The sequence below is a fragment of the Periophthalmus magnuspinnatus genome, chromosome 13 (genome assembly GCF_009829125.3).
Source record: "Periophthalmus magnuspinnatus isolate fPerMag1 chromosome 13, fPerMag1.2.pri, whole genome shotgun sequence".
Taxonomy (NCBI): Eukaryota; Metazoa; Chordata; class Actinopteri; order Gobiiformes; family Gobiidae; genus Periophthalmus; species Periophthalmus magnuspinnatus.
Genome location: NC_047138.1, coordinates 22544371 through 22571148, shown reverse-complemented (window position 1 = coordinate 22571148; position 26778 = coordinate 22544371). Strand labels below are relative to the sequence as shown.

Genomic DNA, 26778 nt, shown 5'->3' with positions numbered 1-26778 from the left:
CCATAATCTGACATATTTACATAACAGCCACATTCTAAATACATACAGAGCATATGACTTAGTAGTAGATTTTTTAGTTAGTAGATTTTTGGGGTAATTTTACTTTTTGGAGTGGATTTTTAAACATGTCCTTGTAAATGACTAAAACTAGAATTAGTTGCATTTTAAATCACAAAATTTATTGAGTAGTGTACTCGTCTCCGCTCCTAAACCTTCTGACTCACATAGCAGCACTCTATGGCCTGTTCTGATTGGACAGAGCTCATAGAATATGCAGATTGTGGTTTAAAATGACTAAATACATTTTTACACTTTTAGACTGATCAAGTTCTGTACAAAACCATGATCTGCATCTCACTATTATTATTATCTAAAATTGCGTTAAAAAGTAACTAGTAACTAGTACTTAAAGTCACATTTTTCATGTGTAGTTTTTACTTAAATACAATTTTGGCAGCGGTACTTTTAATTGCATACATCATTAGCTTGGTGACTGTACTTTATTTGAGTAAAAAATGTAGGTACTCTCCACCACTGCTTTTTAAATCTAACCAAACCACAATGAAGACATGTTAACCTTATTTTTTTCTTTAATAGAGTCTTTAAGGTATGTTATAATGTTATTACTTCCTCAAAAACAGACCTGGAGTTGTGTTATGTTTCATTCAGGCATTTGAGTAACCCTTTGGTATTAGTCTACATCTCCAACGCTCAAAATGCTCTGTTCAATGTTGTGATGTCATGTGGTGATACAGAAAGTGCTCCTCTGTGTTTTTAATGTATGTTTTTGTCCATACACCTTCACTAGAATCATTTAGTTGTTTTCAGCCCTGGAATTGCCAATCTCCCAGGACTACAAAATCATATGTGAATGAAACCAAACACAACTTTGTGTATGCTTTTGATGAGGAAACAGCATTATACCATGACTTAAAGCTCACAAGAATCCACTGTGTGTATTATGGGACCTTTAATCACTATACTTGCAGCAGTTTGGTCATTCATGAATATAGCAGCATCATCTGCAAGCTGTGAGATTTTAATTTCTCTGTCAAAGGCACCAATATCTTTCCATGAAAATTGTCTCTTGTCCACATTTACTTTTGTTTCTTGTCGGACAGTAGAAAGCAGCACTCCGGAAGTAGCCTTACGGAGCATTGGAAACAGCTGCACTGCTACTTTCTTTCCCCCGTGCGTGTCATCTGCTACTAGATTTCTGTCTTTCTCTTAGATTTCTGTTATTTTTTTTTATTTTTTTAAAGAATACCAAACTGTGAAAAAAAGTTTGATTAAGAAATTAGTTGGGATTCGATAGTACTTTTGTGTAAAATGGATTTATTAACACGAAGTCAACGAAAGTGAAGGGGTATTTTGGAATCGCCTGTAAGTTGACTTCGCAAATGATCACTCATATTACTTAGAATAAAAGCATGTGTTTTTAAATGTTTTATAGGCATCCACATTATTCCATAACCAACTAACGTTATTATTTATTTAAGAGATGTGCCATTATGGTTTACTTGTACAAAACATGTCCCGGAGAGTCCAAATATAATACTACTATGATACAGTTATTTGTGATAATTATGACTCGATTGGCGATTGTAACAGGTGCGGAAATGTGTCTTTAGGTCGTGTGACAGTTTGTTGATTTTTGTTTTTTTTAATCTGTAAGTTAAATTATCTTTTGGCAGCTCCATTTTGTGCAGTATACTTAAGGATTATAAGGCAGTGGTAGAAACAGTACTGAAAATGCACTCAAGTAAAAGTAATTATGTGACAAAAAATGTATTCAATTACAAGTACTGCTTCCAAAATTGTACTTAAGTAAACGTGGAATTTACACATACAGTGGCTTGCAAAAGTATTCATACCCCTGGGACTTTTTCAAATTTTGTTAAGTCACAACCACAAATTTTATTTTTATTTTTTATTTGCATTTTATGTGAATAAGTAACAAAATGGCACAAAAGTGTGAAGTAGAAAGAACATTATAAATCATTTCCAGATTTAAAATAAATAAATAAATAAATAAACTAAAAAGTGCAGCATGCAAAAGTATTCAGCCCCCCACAGTCAGTACTTTGTAGAACCGCCTTTTGCTGCAGTTACAACTGCAAGTCTTTTGGGGTATGTCTTCACCAGCTTTGCACACCTACAGACTGAAATTTTTGCCCATTCTTCTTGGCAAAACAGTTCAAGCTCTGTCAGATTTGATGGAGACCGTTTGTGAACTGCAGTTTTCAGATGTTGCAATAGATTCTCAAATGGATTTAGGTCTGGACTTTGACTGAGCCATTCAAACACATGAATATATTTTGCTTTAAACCATTCCATTGTCAATTTGGATTTATGTTTAGGTTTGTTGTCCTGCTGGAAGGTGAACCTCCGCCCCAGTCTCAAGTCTTTTGCAGACTCCAGTAGGTTTTCTTCCAAAATTGCCCTGTATTTAACTCCATCCATTTTCCCAGCACCTCCACAGCATGATGCTGTCACCACCGTGTTTGACTGTGGGGATGGTGTGTTCAGAGTGATGTGCAGTGTTAGTTTTCCTCCACATGTAGTGTTTTGCTTTTAGGTCAAAAAGTTTGATTTTGATCTCATCAGACCAGAGCACCTTGTGCCACATGTTTGCTGTGTACTCCAAATGACTTCTAGCGAACTGTAAACGAGACTTCTTATGGATGGTTTTCAACAATGGCTTTCTTCTTACCACTCTTGCATAAAGACCAGATTTGTGTAGTGCACGACTAATAGTTGTCCTGTGAACAGATTCCCCCACCTGAGCTGTAGCTCTTTCAGAGACACCATGGGCCTCCTGGATGCATCTCTGATGAGTGCTTGTCTTGTTCGTTCTGTAAGTTTTGGTGGACGGCCATGTCTGGGTAGGTTTACAGTTGTGCCATACTCTTTCCATGTTCAGATGATGGATTGAACAGTGCTCCTTGAGATGTTCAACTTTTTAGATCCAAGCCCCACTTTTAACTTTATCACAACTTTTTCTCTGACCTGTTTGGTGTGCTCCTTTGACTTCATTTTGCGGTTTTCTCCCCAACACTCCCTTAACAAACTTCTGTGGCCTTCACAGTACAGCTGTGTTTATACTGAGACAAGATTACACACAGTTGGACTCTTTTTAGTCATTATGTCAACATTCAATCTTTCCAAAATCATCAGGCAACTTCTAAAAGCAATTTGAATGCATTTAAAAAAAGGCAGCTGAATATTTTTGCATGCTGCACTTTTAAGTTTCTTGTAAATCTTGTAAAATATTTCCTTCCACTTAACACTTGTGTAACATTTTGTGTTGCTCATTCACATAAAATGCTAAGGCAGTGTATGTGAAGTTGTGGTTGTGACGTGACAATTTATGAAAAAGTTCCAGGGGTATGAATACTTTTGCAAGTCACTGTAAACTGTTGGTTAGTTGGTGATGTTATTTTAACACATTTTAGCAGCATTTTAGAAAAGTATTTTATATAGATTATGATTTAAAACAATTAAATTTAGCTTTGCTGAATTTAATTGCATTGCTGTTATGTGAGTTTGTTGGTGTAGAAAGAAACAGCTGTGGATTGGGATAATTGGGACTTGATCATGATATCAAATGTAACTAATTACAATCACAAGGTTAGAATTATACTCAATTACAAATACAGGTTTAATCATATTTGTAATTAGTTACTTTCCAACCCTGTTATAATGTTATAGTAGAAACTGCAAAGATTTTCATTTCATTCATGTTTTATTTCTTTTTCTAATTTGTTTAGGTCGCAATGGGAAAGAAGAGGGTTAAGGATCGCAGTTCCAGGGAGGACGACCATATTGACTTGTCAGGTAGATTTTTTTCATAATACAGAAATAAATAATTTAACTCCTTGTATGTTTGATTAATACATTATCCTTCTTGTCTTCTAAGGTCCATCTTGCCGACATATCAAAAAGGGAACTGACCAAGCTATTGTGAAGAAGCTGTCTAGGAACACAGACTGGACAAACTGTCAAGATTGCCACAGTGAAGACAAAGACAATAAAACATCACAGGAAACCGAAAGGGAGGAGAGTGGATCAATATGGATGTGCCTGAAATGTGGACACAGGGTAGGACAAAAAAGTCTGGACGGCTGTGTGTGCGTGTGTGTGTATATGTATGTGTGTGTGTATATGTATGTATGGGTGTGTATATGTATGTGTATATGTATATATGTGTGTGTGTGTATGTATGTGTATATATATATATATATATATATATATATATATATATATATATATAAAATATATCTTACACACGAGATAATGAAGCCAGATGAATAGACTGTCTGTTCGCAACACAACTGGCGAAAGTGTACGCTCAATGGCAGAGTAATAACACCAGAGCAGATCCACCAAGGCTGGAAACCAACCAGTACTGGAAAGGCATATGGGAGAAAGAAGCATCACACAACAATCCAGTTACCATCACAGTGGCAGACAGCCAGGACAGAGTCTCAGGTTTGAAAAACTGGACCGCACCAGGCCCTGACATGATCCACGCCTACTGGCTAAAGAACCTCACAGCTTTCCATGAGCACCTGGCAGCACAAATGAACCACCTGCTAATGGATGGGACTCACCCTGAATGGCAAACTGAATGGTGTACAGTCCTGATCCAGAAGGATCCCTCAAAGGATACATTACCATCCTACTATCAGCCAATAACCTGTCTCTCAACAACATGGAAGCCCATGTCAGGCATCATAGTGGCTAAGATAAGTGCGCACATGGATCAATACATGAGCACAGCACAGAAGGGCATCAGCAAAGATACACCAGCTCCTGGTAGACCGAACAGAATCTGCAATAGGTAAGCAGCTTGATGTAAAGAAATCAACTGTGGGAGCAATTATTAGAAAATGGAAGACATACAAGGCCACTGATGATCTCTCTCGATCTGGGGCTCCACGCCTGATCTCACCCCGTGGGGTCAGTGATCTCAGGAGTGGTGAGCAAAAATCCTAGAACCACATGGGGGGACCTAGGGAATGACCTGCAGAGCTAGAACGAAAGAAACAAAGGCTACCATCAGTAACACACTACGGGGCTGCTTTTGTGCAAAGGGACCAGGACAACTGATCCATGTAAAGGAAAGAATGAATGGGGCCATGTATCGTGACATTTTGAGTGAAAACATCCTTCCATCAGCAAGGGCATTGAACATGAAACATTCCTGGGTCTTTCAGCATGACAATGATTCCAAACACACCACCCGGGCAACGAAGGAGTGGCTTTGTAAGAAGCATTTCAAGGTCCTGGAGTGGCCTAGCCAGTCTCCAGATCTCAACCCCATAGAAAATCTTTGGAGGGAGTTGAAAGTCCGTGTTGCTCAGCGACAGCCCCAAAACATCACTGCTCTAGAGGAGATCTGCATGGAGGAATGGGCCAAACTACCAGCAACAGTGTGTGAAAACCTTGTGGAGATTTACAGAAAACATTTGACCTCTGTCATTGCCAACAAAGGTTATGGTAAATGGTCACATTTTTCTATAGCGCTTTTCTACCTTCAAGGCACTCAAAGCACTTTACAACAAGCATTCATCTGTGTGAGTTAGAATCGCACCGGCAACCTATGGATCAGCGGATCTGACCGCTCAACCAATGATGTTTATGTCGAGAGCGGGATTTGAACCGCCAACCTTCAGATCAGTGGACAAACACTTTACCAACTGAGCTACTGTACAGTACTGTGTATATAACAAAGTATTGAGATGAACTTTTGTTATTGAACTTTTGTTATTGACCAAATACTTATTTTCCACCATAATTTGCAAATAAATAATGCAGTGTGATTTTTTTTTTGTGTGTGATTTTTTGGGTTTTTTCCCCCCTCATTTTGTCTCTCATAATTAAAGTGTACCCATGATGAAAATTACAGGCCTCTCATCTTTTAAAGTGGGAGAACTTGCACAATTGGTGGCAAACTTTTTTGTCCCACTGTATATGTGTGTGTGTGTATATATATATATATATATATATATATATATATATATATGTATATGTATAATATATATATATATATATATATATATATGTGTGTGTATATCGATCGATATAGATATATAAATAATAATAAAATCTCCTCACCCTCTGCGGGTGGTCTCATCCCCTCTTTTCCACGCTTGGGACCTCTACCAGAGGCCTGGGAGCTTGGGTTCTGCGCAGTATCTTTGCTGTTCTTAATGCTGCACTTTTCTGGACTGAGATGTCTGATGTTTTTCCTGGGATCTGCTGTAGCCACTCCTCCAGTTTGGGGGTCACTGCCCCGAATGCTCCAATGACCACGGGCACCACTGATACCTTCACTTTCAGACCTTCTCCAGCTCTTCTTTGAGCCACTGGTATTTCTCTATTTTCTCATGTTCCTTTTTCCTGATGTTCCCATCACTTGGTACTGCGATGTCCACCACAACGGCTTTGTTGTTTATCCACCACCACAATGTCCGGTTGGTTCGCCATCACCATTCTTTCAGTCTGTATCTGGAAGTCCCATAGGATCTTGGCTCGATCATTCTCCACTACCTTTGGAGGTGTTTCCCACCTTGATCTTGGGATTTCCAGTCTGTACTCTGCACAGATGTTTCTGTACACTATGCCCGCGACTTAGTTATGCCGCTCCAAATATGCTTTCCCTGCCAGTATCTTACATCCTGCAGTTATGTGCTGGATTGTCTCAGGGGCCTCTTTGCACAGCCTACACCTTGGGTCTTGTCTGGTGTGATAGATCTGGGCCTCTATCGCTCTGGTGCTCAAGGCCTGCTCCTGTGCAGCCAGGATGAGTGCCTCTGTGCTGTTCTTCAGTCCAGCTTTCTCAAGCCATTGGAAGGATTTCTTGATATCAGTCACTTCAGTTATGTTCCGGTGGTACATCCCATGCAGGGGCTTGTCCTTCCATGATAGTTCTTCCAGCACCTCTTCCTCTCCTCTCCACTGTCTGAGACATTTGCTGAGCACGTCATCTGTTGGGGCCTTTTCCTTGATGTACTTATGGATCTTGGATGTTTCATCCTGGACTGTGGCTCTCACACTCACTAGTTCTTGGCCTCCTTACTTACGGCTCACGTACAGTCTCAGGGATTTGGGGTGGAACCTGCCATGCATGGTTAGGAGCTTCCGGGTCTTAACATCTGTGGTCTGTATCTCCTCCTTTGGCTAGCTTATGATTCCTGCTGGGTATGGGGTTACTGGCAGGGCGTAGCTATTTATTGCTTGGGTCTTGTTCTTGCCATTGAGCTGACTCCTTAGGACTTGCCTTACTCGTCTGAGGTATTTGGCCGTGGCTGCTTTCCTTGTTTCCTCTTCAAGGTTGCCATTTGCTTGGGGGATACTAAGATACTTGTAACTGTCCTCAATGTCTGCTATTGTCCCTTCTGGGAGGGAGACCCCTTCTGTGTGGACTACCTTCCCTCTTTGTCACCATCCGGCTACACTTCTCAAGCCCGAATGACATTCCAATGTCTGTGCTGTAGATCCTGGTGGTGTGGATCAGTCAGTCGATGTCTCACTCATTCTTAGTGTACAGCTTGATGTCATCCATATGGAGGAGGTGACTGATGGTACCCCCATTCCTGAGTTGTATCCATAGCCAGTGTTGCTTATGATTTGGCTGAGGGGATTCAGACCTATGCAGAATAGCAGTGGGGACAGTGTGCCTCCTTGGTATATGCCACATTTGATGATCACTTGTGCAAGTGGCTTGCCATTGGCCTCAGGGGTGGTTTTCCACAGCCTCATCGAGTTTGCAGTGAAGGCTCTTAGAGTCCTGTTGATGTTGTACAGCTCCAAGCATTCAGTGATCAGTGATCCTGGATGTCTGCCACTGTGATGGTGACTGCATTTTCTTCAGGAAGGTTGCTGTGGTCTTCTCTTAGAGCCACCAGCCACTGTGCATCGCTGTTATGTGATGCCTCCTTCTCCCATATGTCTTTCCAGTACTGTTTGGCTTCCAGCCATGGTGGGTCTGTTCTGGTGTTATTACCCTGCCATTGAGCGTACACTTTCGCTCAATGCTGCATTCACATCTTCTAGGAGACTTTCAGATGGTACTTCATTTAGTCTCAGCCGAAATATCAGATATTAGTATTCAGGTCCTTTGCTGTGACCCTCATATATTTAACTTGGATGGTGTCCATTTTTTCTGATCATTCTTGAGATGGTTCTATACCTTCATTGGAGTCCAGCTGTGCTTCACTATACTGATAGGACTTGATTAGGAAGGCCACACACCTGTCTATATAAGACCTTACAAAAGGCTCACAGTGCTTGTCAGAGAAAAATGATAAATGATTTTTAGCAAATGGCTGCAATATAACAGAGTGGAAAATTTAAGGGGGTCTGAATATTTTCTGTACCCACTTTGTGTGTGTGTTTTATTTATTTATGTGTGTATATATGTATATATATATATATATATATATATATATATATATATATATATATATATATATATACACACACACATGTATGTGTATGTATATATATATATATATATATATATATATACAGTAAAGCAAATAAGTATTTGAACACCCTGTGATTTTGTAAGTTCTCCCACTTAGAAATCATGGAGGGGTCTGAAATTTTCATCTTAGGTGCATGTCTACCGTGAGAGACATAATCTAAAAAATAATTTATTTGTATGTTACTACTCCAGACAAGTATTTGAACAGCTGAGAAAATCAATGTTAATATTTGGTACAATAGCCTTTGTTTGCAATTACAGAGGTCAAACGTTTCTTGTAGTTTTTCACCACGTTTGCACACACTGCAGGACGGATTTTGGCCCACTCCTCCACACAGATCTTCTCTAGATCAGTCAGGTTTCTAGGCTGTTGCTGAGAAACACAGAGTTTGAGCTCCCTCCAAAGATTTTCTATTGGGTTTAGGTCTTGATATGATATGCTTCTTACAGAGCTGCTCCTTGGTTATCCTGGCTGTGTGCTTCGGCTGTGTGCTTCGGGCTGTGTGCTTCGGGCTGTGTGCTTCGGGTCATTGTCATGTTGGAAGACCCAGCCACGACCCATCTTCAATGCTCTAACTGAGGGAAGGAGATTGCTCCCCAAAATCTTGCAATACATGGCCCCGGTCATCCTCTACTTAATACAGTGCAGTTGTCCTGTCCCACGTGCAGAAAAACACCCCCAAAGCATGATGCTACCACCCCCATGCTTCACAGTAGGGATGGTGTTCTTTGGATGGTACTCATCATTCTTCTTCCTCCAACCACGGCAAGTGGAATTAAGACCAAAAAATTCTATTTTGGTCTAGTCTGACCACATGACTTTGTCCCATGACTCCTCTCGATCATCCAAACGGTCATTGGCAAACTAAAGACGGGCCTGGACATGTGCTGGTTTAAGCAGAGAACCTTACGTGCCATGCATGATTTTAAACCATGACATCTATTATTAACAGTAACCTTGGAAACTGTGGTCCCAGCTCTTGTCAGGTCATTGACCAGGTCCTCCCATGTAGTTCTGGGTTGATTTCTCGCCTTTCTTAAAATCATTGAGACCCCACGAGGTGAGATCTTGCATGGAGCCCCAGTCCGAAGGACATTGACAGACATGTTTAGCTTCTTCCATTTTCTAATAATTGCTCCAACAGTGGATCTTTTTTCACCAAGCTGCTTGGCAATTGCCCCGTAGCCTTTTCCAGCCTTGTGGAGGTCTACAATTTTGTCTCTTGTGCATTTTGACAGTTCTTTGGTCTTAGCCATGTTAGTAGTTGGAGTCTTACTGATTGTATTGGGTGGACAGATGTCTTTATGTCGCTAACAGCCTCAAACAGGTGCTTCTAATTTAGGATAATAAGTGGAGTGAAGGTGGACTTTTTAAAGGTGGACTAACAGGTCTTTGAGAGTCAGCTGATAGACAGGTGTTTAAATACTTATTTGCAGCAGTAACATACAAATACATTATTTTTTTTAAATCATACAATGTGATTTCCAGATTTTTTTTTTAGATTATGTCTGTCACAGTGGACATGCACCTAAGATGAAAATTTCAGACCCCTCCATGATTTCTAAGTGGGAGAACTTGCAAAATCACAGGGTATTCAAATACTTATTTGCCTCACTGTATGTATGTATGTATGTATGTATGTATATTATATATATATATATATATATATATATATATATATATATATATATATATATATAATGTGTGTGTGTGTGTGTGTGTGTGTGTATATATGTATGTATGTGTGTGTATATATATGTGTGTGTATGGCTTCGCTTCTGTCTTATTAACATGACCTTCATTTTAATAGGGGTGTGGCAGGCTTTCTGAGAACAAACATGCCATCAAGCATTACGGGACTCCGCGCTCACACCCTCATTGTCTAGTGGTCAGTCTCAACGACTGGGCTGTTTGGTGAGTTTCTTTGCTTTTTAACTTTTGTGTACTTTTTAGAGGGATCCAGCAATTCAAATTGTATGTTTTCTTCCCCACAGGTGCTACATCTGTGATGACGAGGTACAGTTCTCCCAAACAGGATTTTTAACTCAGCTGCTGACCAACCTCAAGAAACTAACCTCCGCAGAGCCATCCAGGAGGCTGCATAAAAGTGTGTACCAACAGAAAATACATACTAGAGTTGCTATCAGTATCTATTTAAAGCAGGGCCCCAGTAGGTCAGTTGGTTCGATTCCACTCTTGACATAAATATCATTGGTAGAAGAGTCAGATCCACTGAACAACCTGTTTTTGTAAAGTGCTTTGATTCGCTTGAAGGTAGAAAAGCGCTATATACTTCCTGGCCAAAAAAAAGTCAGCACCTGGATTTAACTAAGCAAATAGGTCAGGTCTAGGTTCAGCAACAGTATGTGCTCAAAGAATGAAGTCAGCTGACTACCTGAATATACTGAATGACCAGGTTATTCCATCAATGGATTTTTTCTTCCCTGTTGGCACGGGCATATTATAAGATGACAGTAATAATATATTAAGGCCTTACACTTGTAATGCGCTTTACAGGCTTCTCAAAGCGCTACACTATAGTCATTACAGGCTTCTCAAAGCGCTACACTAGTCATAGTCATTATTCATTGATTTCCACACTTGGTGATAATAAGCTACTATTATAGCCACAGCTGCCCTGGAGCAGCCTGATGGAAGCAAGGCTGCCAATCTGCACCATGGGCTCCTCCAACCTCCACCAATCATTCACACACACTTTCATACTAGGCCTAAGAATATAACGACAGAACTTGATCTTCGGGCTCCAATTGTGAAAGAGTGATTCAGGGAGCATGAGACATAATTTTCACACATGAATTGGTCACCAGAGTCCAGACCTTAACCCCAATGAGAATCTTTGTTCTGGAGAAGGCTTTGCGCAGTGGTCAGACTCTACCATCATCAGTGCAAGATCTTGGTGAAAAATGAATGCAACACTGGATGTAAATAAATCTTGTAACACTGCAAGAATTAGTTTTTGCAGACACTGCAAAACAATGCCACAGCGAATGTGTGCCGTAATCAAAGCTAAAGGCTGTCTGACTTTTTTTTATTTTTGGTAGCGACTTTTTTTGGCCAAACACTGTAAATTTGACTGAATTTACAGTGGAAGGATTTCTTGATATCAGTCACACCAGACAAGACCCAATTTACAGAATTTACTGATTGAAATTTGTATTGCAGGTTTGAGTATGTGTCTCACAAGAATGTAGTTACCACAATTATATATGAGATTTTACTAAAAATCTTACCTTGTTTGATAATTTTGGTGAAGTTTATAATTTTACTTGCTGGTCGAGCCTGGGCACCAGATGTGTGTACCTAGTGATCATAATGTAAACAAGGGCCAAAGTTTGTATAATTCACACAGTAGTTATTATTTGATGAAAAATAAACAATACCTTTATTTCTTTTAAATTCATGTTTAAATTGACAGAATGGTTCTACATTTGGATGGATTTTTGACTATTGATGACAGAGAAGCTCCTTTTTAGAAGCCAGTTCTACTTCCTGTATATTCCTTTTCTTCACAAACCATGACTTGGCTAATGTAAACCTATGCTATCCCACCAAACAAGTAATAATTATAAAACGCATACATCTGTCATAAGCATTTTAACTTCAACACCATTTATTGTACAGAGGTAAAGGAAGACGTGTTAGAAGTGGAGCAGAAATTGGATGTTCTGACACTAGAAGAGAGTGATGAGCAGGAAAATACAGGGAATCAGGAGCAGCCCAAAAGGAAGGGGAACAACAGAGAAAGTCCAGCCAAGTCCACCAAGCCCAGTGTCCCGGAGGAGGGGAGGGGGGTCCCAGTGAAGGGCCTCAGCAACCTGGGCAACACCTGCTTCTTCAACGCAGTCATCCAGGTAAACACACATACCAATCAGGTATGTTATAGGATTTTTTTTTAACCATTCAAAGGATCAATTATTTTCTTCTGAAAGACGGGTAAAAAAAAAAAAAAAACCTTACAAAACCCCGTGCCCAACCAACAAAAAACAAAGTAACAAAGGAAAGGTACCATGGTAAGCCGCCCAACGTAAAATAAGGACGATGCACTGGACAGGCCAACCCTATACAGAGCTGTACGAGCTGCCAGCGCACCGCTATCCCTACCCTACCAAAAAACACAACCCATAAACTTTCCCTACAGAAAATAACGAAAATAAGATGTCCGGACCCACCAGGCCAAACAAAAGGCTATACAACCCAGCATGGAGGCGTCAGCAGGGTGCAGCACCGGACCCAGAGAGGGCTATAATAACTCCATAAGTTCATCTGCACAGGACTTAAGGAGCCTGGAGCTGATGCTGTCTGGTCCTGCTGCCTTCCTGGGTCTGATCTTCTTGAGCTCCAGTCTCACCTGGGCTGTAGAAAATGACAGTGGCAGGCTGGGGGGATGGGTGACTCTATCTGTAGTGGTGGGCTGAAAAGCAGAGGCAGAGGTGCAGGAGTTCCCCATTGTCCAGCTGGGTAGGGGAGAGGTGGGTCATTGATCAAATCTCAGGAAGTGAGAATTGAGGTCATTCACCCACTGCAGGTCCCCCTCTGTCTGGGCAGGAGGTGCTTTGAAGCCTGAGATAGTCTTGAGACTTCTCCACACCCCCTGGATGTTCTTCTCCTGTAGCTGTTGCTCCATCCTTCTCTTATGGCTGGCTTGGCTTGTCCTGATTTTCCTCCTCAGCTTCTTCTGTACAGCCTTCAGCTCCTCCTTGGTCCCTGACCTAAAAACTCTCTTCTTCTCCTTCAGCAGAGCTTTTATGTCAGGGTTAATCCATGGCTTGTTGTTCGGAAAACACCGCACCGTCTGGGAGGGGACGATGTTTTCAAATCAGAAGTTTATGTAGTCCGTGATGTAATCAGTCATTGCATTGATGTCCTCTCCATGTGGGTCACAGAGCTCTGTCCACACTGTGGTGTCAAAGCTGAGAGACTCTCAGACGGTCCTCACTCTCAGCAGTCCACTTCTTTACCACACGGGACACCACAGGCTGTCTGTGCACAATGGGCTGGTACACAGGCTCAAGATGGAGAATGTTGTGGTCAGCTCTAGCCAGGGGAGGCAGTGGGGATGAAGAATAGGCCTCCTTGGCGTTGGCAAAAAAATAAATCCAATGTTTTATTGTCTCTTGTGGAGCAGGTGACATACTGAGTATATGTGGGGAGAACAGGTGCGGGAGATGCATGGTTGCATTTAAAGCCTCCGGTGCGGGAAACTAAACCAACAAAAATATACAGGAAAAAAAAAATTAGGAAGAACTTATGAGTTAAACACAAAAAAACTAGAAAATTGAGGAACACGAGGGGAAAGTGCCTAAAACACTGCCGAGCGGGACGTTATACGTATATAAATGTGTATAACTGTACAAATATATTTATACGCACACATGAATGGCACTTAGAGAGTTAATATGAGGTCTCTCTCTCTCTCTGACAAAATTTATCAAAGTGATGCAGTGAGGTAAAAGAAAAATAAGGAGCTCAGTGTAATGTGTCTGCAGTCACGTACACCCCTGTCCGTCGGCAATAACAGTCCCTGGTAACCCAGACCAATTATAGTGTTGCAAGTGTTCCAATTATAGGGTCGCACCCGTGGGTTTGTGGGTCACGGTGCGACCGTGTCCCAGTCCGCCACATGCACAGTCCAAAGTGCCGTTCGAAGGACCCGGCCAAGGTAGGGGACTCCTCTGTGTTCCCACCTTTGTATTGAAATGGGACGCGGAGCGAACTTCAACCTCTGTCTGTGCACTTACGTAACGTATCTTACGTGACGTCGCTGAAATAAATAGTTTTTATTTTGTAACTATTTATTATTTAATAGAAGAAGTCAAGGTGTCATTGTCACAGCCGTTTATTTCTGTTTAAATTGAATGAAGTAAGGAATTAATCTTTCCCTTTGAATTTCAATGGGCAAATATAAGGTTTGAGGTGATTTTTTTCCCAATTGTAGCTTCTACATAACTTTAACAAAATATACCTTGTTAAAACGTAATAACAGAGACAGAGGTAACAGTATAATTTTTACATTCATAGTCTATAAACCAGAGAACACATGCACTGCAGGACGGGATATAGCAGTGCGCGAAGTGTGCTCGGCCGATCTCCATGGAAACACATGACACATTTTCGGTTGCATTCGTTGGGTGCATGAAATGAGACAGCGCTTGTTGCGCCGGAAGTTACGTAAGCCCTTAAATGCACCATTCAAACGGCACTTTGAACGGTGCATTGTTTTTAACAGCATTTCCTGTGGAAAACCTAATGCAGCCCAGCCTCACCCAAACTCCAAACTCCACTCCAGCAGCCCCCAGGTAAATTGAGTTTGAGACCCCTGCTCTAGTGAAAACTGTTGTTGTGTCTTAAACTGTTATTGTGTACTTAGGCCTTGCCTAAAAAACAATAACACTTCACTCACCTTGCCTTATCCAATGCATTGTTATTATGAATGTCGATAGGCTTCAATGTCAGAAAAATGCTTTGCCCCATTATTGACTTAATATAGCCCCTTTTAATGTTTTTTCATCAATATGAATAGAATAGTAGAAAGCACATTTCAAAGCAAAGTAGAGAATTGTGAAACAAATGTCTCAAATATCAGAGGAAACTTAAATTATAGAAATAAAAAGCCTTGAATGTGTGTGATTATCAATTACCCAGTCCACTAAGAGCTACCCTTCTCTTTTCATGTTCCTCAGAATCTCTCCCAAACCCATTTCTTAAGAGACACACTGAATAAAGCCATTGGAGAGAAAATCACACTTGACATTCAACCTGATGCCTCTTGTAATCTGGTTTGTCATATTTTCCTCTTATTTTTAAAGTGTATATATATACATACATACATACACCCCCCCCCCCCACACACACACCCACCCCCACACACAATGTGTGTATGAAATTTGTTTGCCTTCTAATTTGAAGGAGCCATTGACCATCCATGTGGAACGTTCTGGACCTCTGACATTAACCATGTGCCAGCTTCTCAATGAAATCCAAGAATCCAAGAAGAATGTTGTAACACCACGTGACCTTTTCACACAAGTTTGTAAAAAGTTAGTGACATTTTATCATTATCAAGCACTGACTATTTGACTATATATGTCATGTTTCATAAGGAAGTAACAATTCACCTGTTCACCTTGTTTTTTGTTTTATTTTGTTTTGTAGAGCAGCCAGATTCAAGGGCTTCCAGCAGCAGGACAGTCAGGAGCTGTTGCGCTACTTGCTGGACGGAATGAGAGCAGAGGAAATCCAAGTAAGATCTCAATTCTCTTGTGCTATTTACAATTAATATCATGAGCTAAAAATATATTTCAATTTTAAAATTACTTCTGAAAGTTCACACTAATAAGGAAAGTATGGGGTGTTTGAGCTATCACTGTTACTACTAGCATTCATTTATGTTTTTGCTTATTAAGTTTAAAGGCAAAATTGTTAAAGTATCTGAAATTTTGTTCAATATATAATTACAAATATTGAATTACTCTTGACATCCATTAATCTGCATCAGAAATGACTTGTTTTTTTAACAATTTTTTTAGAGGGTGAGTTCAGGGCTGATGGAATCCTTAAAAGAATCCAAAAAAGGAAGTGAGGGGGAGTTAAAAATACTTGTCAAAGGTAACATATTCTTGTTGGAGATTGTAATGATACATATTTGTGGCTTAAGTCATTTCAATTTTGTAACTTCCATTTTTGTTTCAGAATATGAAAAGCATGCATTTCCCAAAAATGTTGTGGATCAAGTTTTTGGAGGGGAAATGACCAGCACTGTAATGTGTCAGCAGTGCGAGACGGTAGGTTTGTGCACCAGTTCGAATCCGTGCCACAGAGCCAATGATGTTGTAGATGTGTAGATGTTATAGACTCTTCATTTTACATTATGTATAAATCAAAATACTATTAGTCTAAAACAATATTATTCTTTAAAGCAGGAGTCTCAAACTCGCGGCCCAAGGGCCAATTGCGGCCCACAAGACGATATTTTGTGGCTTGCTGGACAATATGATAGTTTAATGTTAGTGTGGCATTACCATGTTGCGTGTAGAAGGTTCTGTCAAATCAGTAAACTCCAAACACGTGTGTCAGTCGCGCTGTGTACATCACAAAAGATTTAACAAAATAATGATGTATATCCATAAAATCCACAAGAATTGGCATATTTCCTCATGTATGTTGAAAACAGCGATGACGTTTGAGAAAATTTTAACAAAGCTTTTTTTGTGGAATACCTTTGTCTACCTACGGCAGACAAAAAAACATGTTAATGCATTGTTTGTCGATTATAGCATTTCAAAACAATAAAAGGTAACATGGTGATCTAAATAGGTTATGTGTTAGCAGTTAGAAGTAAAATCTCCCTTCTTTAAGGTTTCAAATAGGCTTTGAAGGACCAACAACAACTGACAAACACACATGCACATGGATCAGTCCAATGTGCTGCTTGTAAAGGTATTTTGACAGAAAATAATAAATAAATTAAAGCCGCAAGCGGCGATGATGGCCCTCGCCCCCCATGCGACCGCCCCCCCCATGCAACCGCCCGGGGCTGGCCACTGCCCCCACGCACCATTTTCCCCACCCGGCCACCCCACGGCCGCAATCCGCCCCCCTTCACACAGTTTCTATATAAATATCTGTGACCAACACATTATAATGGAGGTCCACGGCGTTGAACCGGCAACCTCGTGCACAATACAGGTATGGTGTAATGGACTTTTTTGCCCCCTTTGAGGTTCACAATTATCTCCCCAAGTTTCATGCCAATCGGACAAAGTTGTGTTTTTTACCAGTACAGTAGGGGGCGCTATAGAGGTCACTGTCCATCTGCTCATTATGTTTCTCTATTCACAGTTTTATTCTGTATCAGTGATTAGAATTTGAGCTTTTTAGGCTGATCAATGTGTCTGTGAGAGGGAATAAATTATGCAGGAAAGCAGTCATATTTTGACAGTGTGCTGTGCATAAACCAGAAAGAATATCCCCAAAACGTGGTTGATTATTGACAATCGACATATGCACATACTGTATGTGGAGTTTGATGTAATTTGGATGAAAAACCTAGGAGTAGATATAATTCATAGACATGTAAGTCAAAGTGCCAAGTGCCAATTTCTTTTCAATTCATTGCGCCCCTGGTGGCCAACAGTGGAAAATAACCCATGGCCATCATGTAATTTTTTGTTTCTTCTGATGCCACTGATTTATTCCCTGAATTTCGAAGGAATCCGATAATGTTGGCGTTTCACCCCTATGGTAGGGAGCGCTATAGTGTTCATTTTGATTAAAATTAATATTGCATTCCATTCATGCCCCAATCACACATATGTGATGTGAATGTGAGCTCTGTAGGGCAATGCCTGTGGTTGTGAGAGGACATCGAAAAAACAGGAAACGAAGGCATTTTTCGGCGGCAACGTACGGGCGAACCGTGTGGAATTCGGAGAAAACATGTATAAGTTATGAAAACCTATGTCTCTGGATGTGGCATGTGAAATCTGAGCTCATTTGGACCAAAAACCTGAGACTAGTAGCGTTTTGAAAACACGCGGCGAAAAATTTGGCGAATTTTCAATTCAATATAGCCGACTTCCTGTCCGTCCTAGGGCCGCACTATGATTGGCTTTTTTGCTCGTCTCCATGAGCTCAATCACTGGTGTGAATTTCGTCAAGCTAGGGCGAAAAATGCGTGTCGGCTCCCAATTCATTTTAAAATTTTGAATTTTCTGGGTGGCGCTGTCGAGTCAGGGGGCATGGGACATTTTCCCGACACAAATTTAATGAAATTTTTCACCAAGCCGGTCGATTCTATACCCCCATGTGAGACTTTTCGTGAATGTTCAGGGGGTGAAAAATGCGATTGTTTTGGCGGAAAAACGAAGAACAATGTTAATATGCAGTGTGACCCTGAGCTGTGTGGCCCTGACTCTATATGAGAGGGGTCTGTGGCTTTGCACCGGCAACCACGTACATAATACAGGTATAGTGTAATTGACTTTTTTGACCCTTTTAATGCCCCCAATTATCTCCCCAAGTTTCATGCCAATCGGACAAAGTTGTGTATTTTACCAATACTATAGGCGGCGCTATAGTGTTCATTTAGATAACAATTAATAGTGCATTCTATTAATACCCTCACATCACACGTGTGATGTGAATTTGAGCTGTGTAGACCAATGCATGTGCGTGTCAGAAATTTTTTAATGATTTTTTTTTTTAGTATTTGCGCCCCTGGTGGCCAACCGTGGACAATGACTCATAACCATAATGTAATTTTTTGTTTCTTCTGAGACCATGAATTGATGCCCCAAATTTCATAGGAATTGGATAATGTTGGCATTTCCCCTTTATGGTAGGGGGCGCTATAGTATTCATTTTGATTAAAATTAATATTGCATTCCATTCGTGCCCCAATTACACATATGTGATGTGAATGTGAGCTCTGTAGGGCAATGCCTGTGGTCGTGAGAGGACATCGAAAAAACAGGAAACGAAGGGGTATTTCGGTGGCGGCGTACGGGCGAACCGTGTAGAATTCGGAGAAAACGTGGATAACTTCTGAAAACCCATGTGTCTGGATGTGGCATGTGAAATCTGAGCTCATTTGGACCAAAAACCTGAGACTAGTAGCGTTTTGAAAACACGCAGCGAAAAATTTGGCGAATTTTCGATTCAATATAGCCGACTTCCTGTCTGTCATAGAGCAGTGCTTCAATTCATTTTTATGCTTGTCCCCCCATTCTCTATCACTGTTCTGCTTTTTGTGTGTGTTTTCCAAAATAAACCAGGCTCCTCTCCCATAGGGGTGAAATTTTAGGTGGCGCCGTCGAGTCAGGGGGCATGGGACATTTTCCCGACACCAATTTTATGAAATTTTTCACCAAGCCGGTCGATCCTATACCCCCATGTGAGACTTTTCGTGAATGTTCAGGGGGTGAAAAATGCGATTGTTTTGGCGGAAAAACGAAGAACAATGTTAATATGCAGTGTGGCCCTGAGCTGTGTGGCCCTGACTCTATATGAGAGGGGTCTGTGGCTTTGCACCGGCAACCACGTACATAATACAGGTATAGTGTAATTGACTTTTTTGACCCTTTTAATGCCCCCAATTATCTCCCCAAGTTTCATGCCAATCGGACAAAGTTGTGTATTTTACCAATACTATAGGGGGCGCTATAGTGTTCATTTAGATAACAATTAATAGTGCATTCTATTAATACCCTCACATCACACGTGTGATGTGAATTTGAGCTGTGTAGACCAATGCATGTGCGTGTCAGAAATTTTTTAATGATTTTTTTTTTAGTATTTGCGCCCCTGGTGGCCAACCGTGGACAATGACTCATAACCATAATGTAATTTTTTGTTTCTTCTGAGACCATGAATTGATGCCCCAAATTTCATAGGAATTGGATAATGTTGGCATTTCCCCTTTATGGTAGGGGGCGCGCTATAGTATTCATTTTGATTAAAATTAATATTGCATTCCATTCGTGCCCCAATTACACATATGTGATGTGAATGTGAGCTCTGTAGGGCAATGCCTGTGGTCGTGAGAGGACATCGAAAAAACAGGAAACGAAGGGGTATTTCGGTGGCGGCGTACGGGCGAACCGTGTAGAATTCGGAGAAAACGTGGATAACTTCTGAAAACCCATGTGTCTGGATGTGGCATGTGAAATCTGAGCTCATTTGGACCAAAAACCTGAGACTAGTAGCGTTTTGAAAACACGCAGCGAAAAATTTGGCGAATTTTCGATTCAATATAGCCGACTTCCTGTCTGTCATAGAGCAGTGCTTCAATTCATGTTTATGCTTGTCCCCTCATTCTCTATCACTGTTCTGCTTTTTGTGTGTGTTTTCCAAAATAAACCAGGCTCCTCTCCCATAGGGTTGAATTTTTAGGTGGCGCTGTCGAGTCAGGGGGCATGGAACATTTTGCCGACACCAATTTTATGAAATTTTTCGCCGAGCCGGTCGATTCTATACCCCCATGTGAGACTTTTCGTGAATGTTCAGGGGGTGAAAAATGCGATTGTTTTGGCGGAAAAATGAAGAACAATGTTAATATGCAGTGTGGCCCTGAGCTGTGTGGCCCTGACTCCATATGAGAGGGGTCTGTGGCTTTGCACCGGCAACCACGTACATAATACAGGTATAGTGTAATTGACTTTTTTGACCCTTTTAATGCCCACAATTATCTCCCCAAGTTTCATGCCAATCGGACAAAGTTGTGTATTTTACCAATACTGTAGGGGGCGCTATAGTGTTCATTTAGATAACAATTAATAGTGCATTCTATTAATACACTAATATCACACGTGTGACGTGAATTTGAGCTGTGTAGACCAATGCATGTGCGTGTCAGAAATTTTTTTATGATTTTTTTTTTAGTATTTGCGCCTCTGGTGGCCAACCGTGGAAAATTACTCATGGCCATAATGTAATTTTTTGTTTCTTCTGATGCCACTGATTTATTCCCTGAATTTCGTAGGAATCCGATAATGTTGGCGTTTCACCCCTATGATAGGGGGCGCTATAGTGTTCATTTTTATTACAATTAATAATCCATTTTATTAATACCCTCATATCACACGTGTGATGTGAATTTGAGCTGTGTAGACCAATGCATGTGCGTGTCAGAAATTTTTTTATGATTTTTTTTTTAGTATTTGCGCCCCTGGTGGCCAACCGTGGAAAATTACTCATGGCCATAATGTAATTTTTTGTTTCTTCTGATGCCACTGATTTATTCCCCGAATTTCGTAGGAATCCGATAATGTTTGCGTTTCACCCCTATGGTAGGGGGCGCTATAGTGTTCATTTTTATTACAATTAATAATCCATTTTATTAATACCCTCATATCACACGTGTGATGTGAATTTGAGCTGTGTAGACCAATGCATGTGCGTGTCAGAAATTTTTTTATGATTTTTTTTTTAGTATTTGCGCCCCTGGTGGCCAACCGTGGAAAATTACTCATGGCCATAATGTAATTTTTTGTTTCTTCTGATGCCACTGATTTATTCCCCGAATTTCGTAGGAATCCGATAATGTTTGCGTTTCACCCCTATGGTAGGGGGCGCTATAGTGTTCATTTTTATTACAATTAATAATCCATTTTATTAATACCCTCATATCACACGTGTGATGTGAATTTGAGCTGTGTAGACCAATGCATGTGCGTGTCAGGCATTTTTAAATGATTTTTTTTGGAGTCTTTGCGCCCCTGGTGGCCAAGTGTGAAAAATGACCTATGCCCGTAATATTATTTTTTGGTCCACGTCATGCCCCCAATTTATTTCCCGAATTTCGTAGGAATCCGATAATGTTTGTGTTTCACCCCTATGGTAGGGGGCGCTATAGTGTTCATTTTGATTAAAATTATTATTGCATTCCACTCATGCCACAATCTTGCATATGTGATGTGAATGTGAGCTCTGTAGGGCAATGCCTGTGGTCGTGAGAGGACATCGAAAAAACAGGAAACGAAGGCATATTTCGGTGGCGGCGTACGGGCGAACTGTGTGGAATTTGGAGAAAACGTGGATAACTTTTGAAAACCCATGTGTCTGGATGTGGCATGTGAAATCTGAGCTCATTTGGACCAAAAACCTGAGACTAGTAGCGTTTTGAAAACACGCTGCGAAAAATTTGGCGAATTTTCGATTCAATATAGCCGACTTCCTGTCCGTCCTAGGGCCACACTATGATTGGCTTTTTTGCTTGTCTCCATGAGCTCTATCACTGGTGTGAATTTCGTCGAGCTAGGGCGAAAAATGCATGTCGGCTCCCAATTCATTTTAAAATTTTGAATTTTCTAGGTGGCGCTGTCGAGCCAGTGTGTGTGGGTCATTTTTGTGATGCATATTTTCTTGAATTTTTTGCCAAGCCGGTCGATTTGATACCCCCATGTGAGACTTTTCGTTGACGTTCAGGGGGTGAAAATTGCGATCCCAGGGGGGGAAAAAAAATAATAATAATAATTAAAGCCGCAAGCGGCGATGATGGCCCTCGCCCCCCGCGCGACTGCCCCCCCATGCGACCGCCCGGGGCCGGCCACCGCCCCCACGCACCATTTTCCCCGCCTGGCCACCCCACGGCCGCAATCTGCCCCCCTTAACACAGTTTCTATATAAATATGTGTGACCAACACATTATAATGGAGGTCCACGGCGTTGAACCGGCAACCTCGTGCACAATACAGGTATGGTGTAATGGACTTTTTGCCTCTTTTGAGGTCCACAATGATATCACCAACTTTCATGCCAATCGGACAAAGTTGAGTTTTTTACCTGTACAGTAGGGGGCACTATGGAGGTCACTGGCCACATGTTTATTATGGTTCTCTATTCACAGTTTTAATCCACATCAGTGATTAGAATTTGAGCTTTTTAGTCTGATCTACGTGTCTGTGAGAGGGAATCAAATATGCAGGAAAGCAGTCATATTTTGACAGTGTGCTGTGCATAAACCATAAAGAATATCCCCAAAACGTGGATGATTATTGACAATCGACATATGTACATGCTGTATGTGGAGTTTGAGGTAATTCGGATGAAAAACCTAGGAGTATATATGATTCATAGACATGCAAGTCAAAGTGCCAAGTGCCAATTTCTTTTCAATTCATTGCGCCCCTGGTGGCCAACAGTGGAAAATAACCCATGGCCATAATGTAATTTTTTGTTTCTTCTGAGACCATGAATTGATGCCCCAAATTTAATAGGAATTGGATAATGTTGGCATTTCACCTCTATGGTAGGGGGCGCTATAGTATTCATTTTGATTAAAATTAATATTGCATTCCATTCAAGGCCCAATCTTGCATATGTGATGTGAATGTGAGCTCTGTAGGGCAATGCCTGTGGTCGTGAGAGGACATCGAAAAAACAGGAAACAAAGGCGTATTTCGGTGGCGGCGTACGGGCGAACCGTGTGGAATTCGGAGAAAACGTGGATAACTTCTGAAAACCCATGTGTCTGGATGTGGCATGTGAAATCTGAGCTCATTTGGACCAAAAACCTGAGACTAGTAGCGTTTTAAAAACACGCTGCGAATGAAGTGGCGAATTTTTGATCCAAAATGGCCGACTTCCTGTCTGTCATAGAGCAGTACTTCAATTCATATTTATGCTTGTCCCCCCATTCTCTATCACTGTTCTGATTTTTGTGTGTGTTTTCCAAAATAAACCAGGCTCCTCTCCCATAGGGGTGAATTTTTAGGTGGCGCTGTCGAGTCAGGGGGCATGGGACATTTTCCCGACACCAATTTTATGAAATTTTTTGCCGAGCCAGTCGATTCTATACCCCCATGTGAGACTTTTTGTGAATGTTCAGGGGGTGAAAAATGCGATTGTTTTGGCGGAAAAACGAAGAACAATGTTAATATGCAGTGTGGCCCTGAGCTGTGTGGCTCTGACTCTATATGAGAGGGGTCTGTGGCTTTGCACCGGCAACCGTGTACATAATACAGGTATGGTGTAATGGACTTTTTTGACCCTTTTAATGCCCACAATTATCTCCCCAAGTTTCATGCCAATCGGACAAAGTTGTGTATTTTACCAATACTGTAGGGGGCGCTATAGTGTTCATTTTGATTAAAATTAATATTGCATTCCACTCATGCCACAATCTCGCATATGTGATGTGAATGTGAGCTCTGTAGGGCAATGCCTGTGGTCGTGAGAGGACATCGAAAAAAACAGGAAACGAAGGCATATTTCGGTGGCGGCGTACGGGCGAACCGTGTGGAATTTGGAGAAAACGTGGATAACTTCTGAAAACCCATGTGTCTGGATGTGGCATGTGAAACCTGAGCTCATTTGGACCAAAAACCTGAGACTAGTAGCGTTTTGAAAACACGCAGCGAAAAATTTGGCGAATTTTCGATTCAATATAGCCGACTTCCTGTCTGTCATAGAGCAGTGCTTCAATTCATTTTTATGCTTGTCCCCCCATTCTCTATCACTGTTCTGATTTTTGTGTGTGTTTTCCAAAATAAACCAGGCTCCTCTCCCATAGGGGTGAAATTTTAGGTGGCGCCGTCGAGTCAGGGGGCATGGGACATTTTGCAGACACCAATTTTATTAAATTTTTTGCCGAGCCGGTCGATTCTATACCCCCATGTGAGACTTTTCGTGAATGTTCAAGGGGTGAAAAATGCGATTGTTTTGGCAGAAAAACGAAGAACAATGTTAATATGCAGTGTGGCCCTGGGCTGTGTGGCCCTGACTCTATATGAGAGGGGTCTGTGGCTTTGCACCGGCAAGCATGTACATAATACAGGTATGGTGTAATGGACTTTTTTGACCCTTTTAATGCCCCCAATTATCTCCCCAAGTTTCATGCCAATCGGACAAAGTTGTGTATTTTACCAATACTGTAGGGGGCGCTATAGTGTTCATTTACATAAGAATTAATAGTGCATTTTATTAATACCCTGATATCACATGTGTGATGAGAATTTCAGCTGTCTAGAACCATGTATGTGCGTGTAAGAAATTTTTTAATGATTTTTTTTTAGTATTTGCGCCCCTGGTGGCCAACCATGGAAAATGACTCATGGCCATAATGTAATTTTTTGTTTCTTCTGATGCCATTGATTTATTCCCCGAATTTCGTAGGAATCCGATAATGTTGGCGTTTCACCCCTATGGTAGGGGGCGCTATAGTGTTCATTTTTATTACAATTAATAATCCATTTTATTAATACCCTCACATCACACGTGTGATGTGAATTTGAGCTGTGTAGACCAATGCATGTGCGTGTCAGAAATTTTTTTATGATTTTTTTTTAGTATTTGCGCCCCTGGTGGCCAACCGTGGAAAATGAGTCATGGCCATAATGTAATTTTTTGTTTCTTGTGATGCCACTGATTTATTCCCCGAATTTCGTAGGAATCCGATAATGTTGGCGTTTCACCCCTATGGTAGGGGGCGCTATAGTGTTCATTTTTATTACAATTAATAATCCATTTTATTAATACCCTCATATCACACGTGTGATGTGAATTTGAGCTGTGTAGACCAATGCATGTGCGTGTCAGGCATTTTTAAATGATTTTTTTTGGAGTCTTTGCGCCCCTGGTGGCCAAGTGTGAAAAATGACCTATGCCCGTAATATTATTTTTTGGTCCACGTCATGCCCCCAATTTATTTCCCGAATTTCGTAGGAATCCGATAATGTTTGCGTTTCACCCCTATGGTAGGGGGCGCTATAGTGTTCATTTTGATTAAAATTAATATTGCATTCCATTCATGCCACAATCTCGCATATGTGATGTGAATGTGAGCTCTGTAGGGCAATGCCTGTGGTCGTGAGAGGACATCGAAAAAACAGGAAACGAAGGCATATTTCGGTGGCGGCGTACGGGCGAACCGTGTGGAATTTGGAGAAAACGTGGATAACTTTTGAAAACCCATGTGTCTGGATGTGGCATGTGAAATCTGAGCTCATTTGGACCAAAAACCTGAGACTAGTAGCGTTTTGAAAACACGCTGCGAAAAATTTGGCGAATTTTCGATTCAATATAGCCGACTTCCTGTCCGTCCTAGGGCCGCACTATGATTGGCTTTTTTGCTCGTCTCCATGAGCTCTATCACTGGTGTGACTTTCGTCAAGCTAGGGCGAAAAATGCGTGTCAGCTCCCAATTCATTTTAAAATTTTGAATTTTCTAGGTGGCGCTGTCGAGCCAGTGTGTGTATGTCATTTTCGTGATGCATATTTTCTTGAATTTTTTGCCAAGCCGGTCGATTTGATACCCCCATGTGAGAGTTTTCGTTGACGTTCAGGGGGTGAAAATTGCGATCCCAGGGGGGGAAAAAAAATAATAATAATAATTAAAGCCGCAAGCGGCGATGATGGCCCTCGCCCCCCGCGCGACCGCCCCCCCATGCGACCGCCCGGGGCCGGCCACCGCCCCCACGCACCATTTTCCCCGCCTGGCCACCCCACGGCCGCAATCCGCCCCCCTTCACACAGTTTCTATATAAATATGTGTGACCAACACATTATAATGGAGGTCCACGCCGTTGAACCGGCAACCTCGTGCACAATACAGGTATGGTGTAATGGACTTTTTTGCCTCTTTTGAGGTCCACAATGATATCACCAACTTTCATGCCAATCGGACAAAGTTGAGTTTTTTACCTGTACAGTAGGGGGCGCTATGGAGGTCACTGGCCACATGTTTATAATGGTTCTCTATTCACAGTTTTAATCCGCATCAGTCATTAGAATTTGAGCTTTTTAGTCTGATCCATGTGTCTGTGAG

At 41.3% G+C, this 26778-nt stretch overlaps 1 protein-coding gene across 1 annotated transcript in view; it reads left to right on the top strand.

Annotated features, from left to right (window-relative positions):
• The first annotated feature begins 1149 nt into the window (after positions 1-1149).
• usp16 (ubiquitin specific peptidase 16) overlaps positions 1150-26778 on the top strand; it is a 43227-nt gene continuing 17598 nt past the window's right edge. The window contains exons 1-11 of the mRNA XM_033977523.2: positions 1150-1383; positions 3771-3837; positions 3920-4101; positions 10306-10409; positions 10490-10602; positions 12138-12367; positions 15197-15292; positions 15423-15553; positions 15669-15756; positions 16043-16121; positions 16206-16297. Coding sequence (XP_033833414.1) covers positions 3777-3837; positions 3920-4101; positions 10306-10409; positions 10490-10602; positions 12138-12367; positions 15197-15292; positions 15423-15553; positions 15669-15756; positions 16043-16121; positions 16206-16297 — 1176 coding nt within the window. The 5' untranslated portion in view covers positions 1150-1383; positions 3771-3776. The remainder of the gene's footprint in view (positions 1384-3770; positions 3838-3919; positions 4102-10305; positions 10410-10489; positions 10603-12137; positions 12368-15196; positions 15293-15422; positions 15554-15668; positions 15757-16042; positions 16122-16205; positions 16298-26778) is intronic.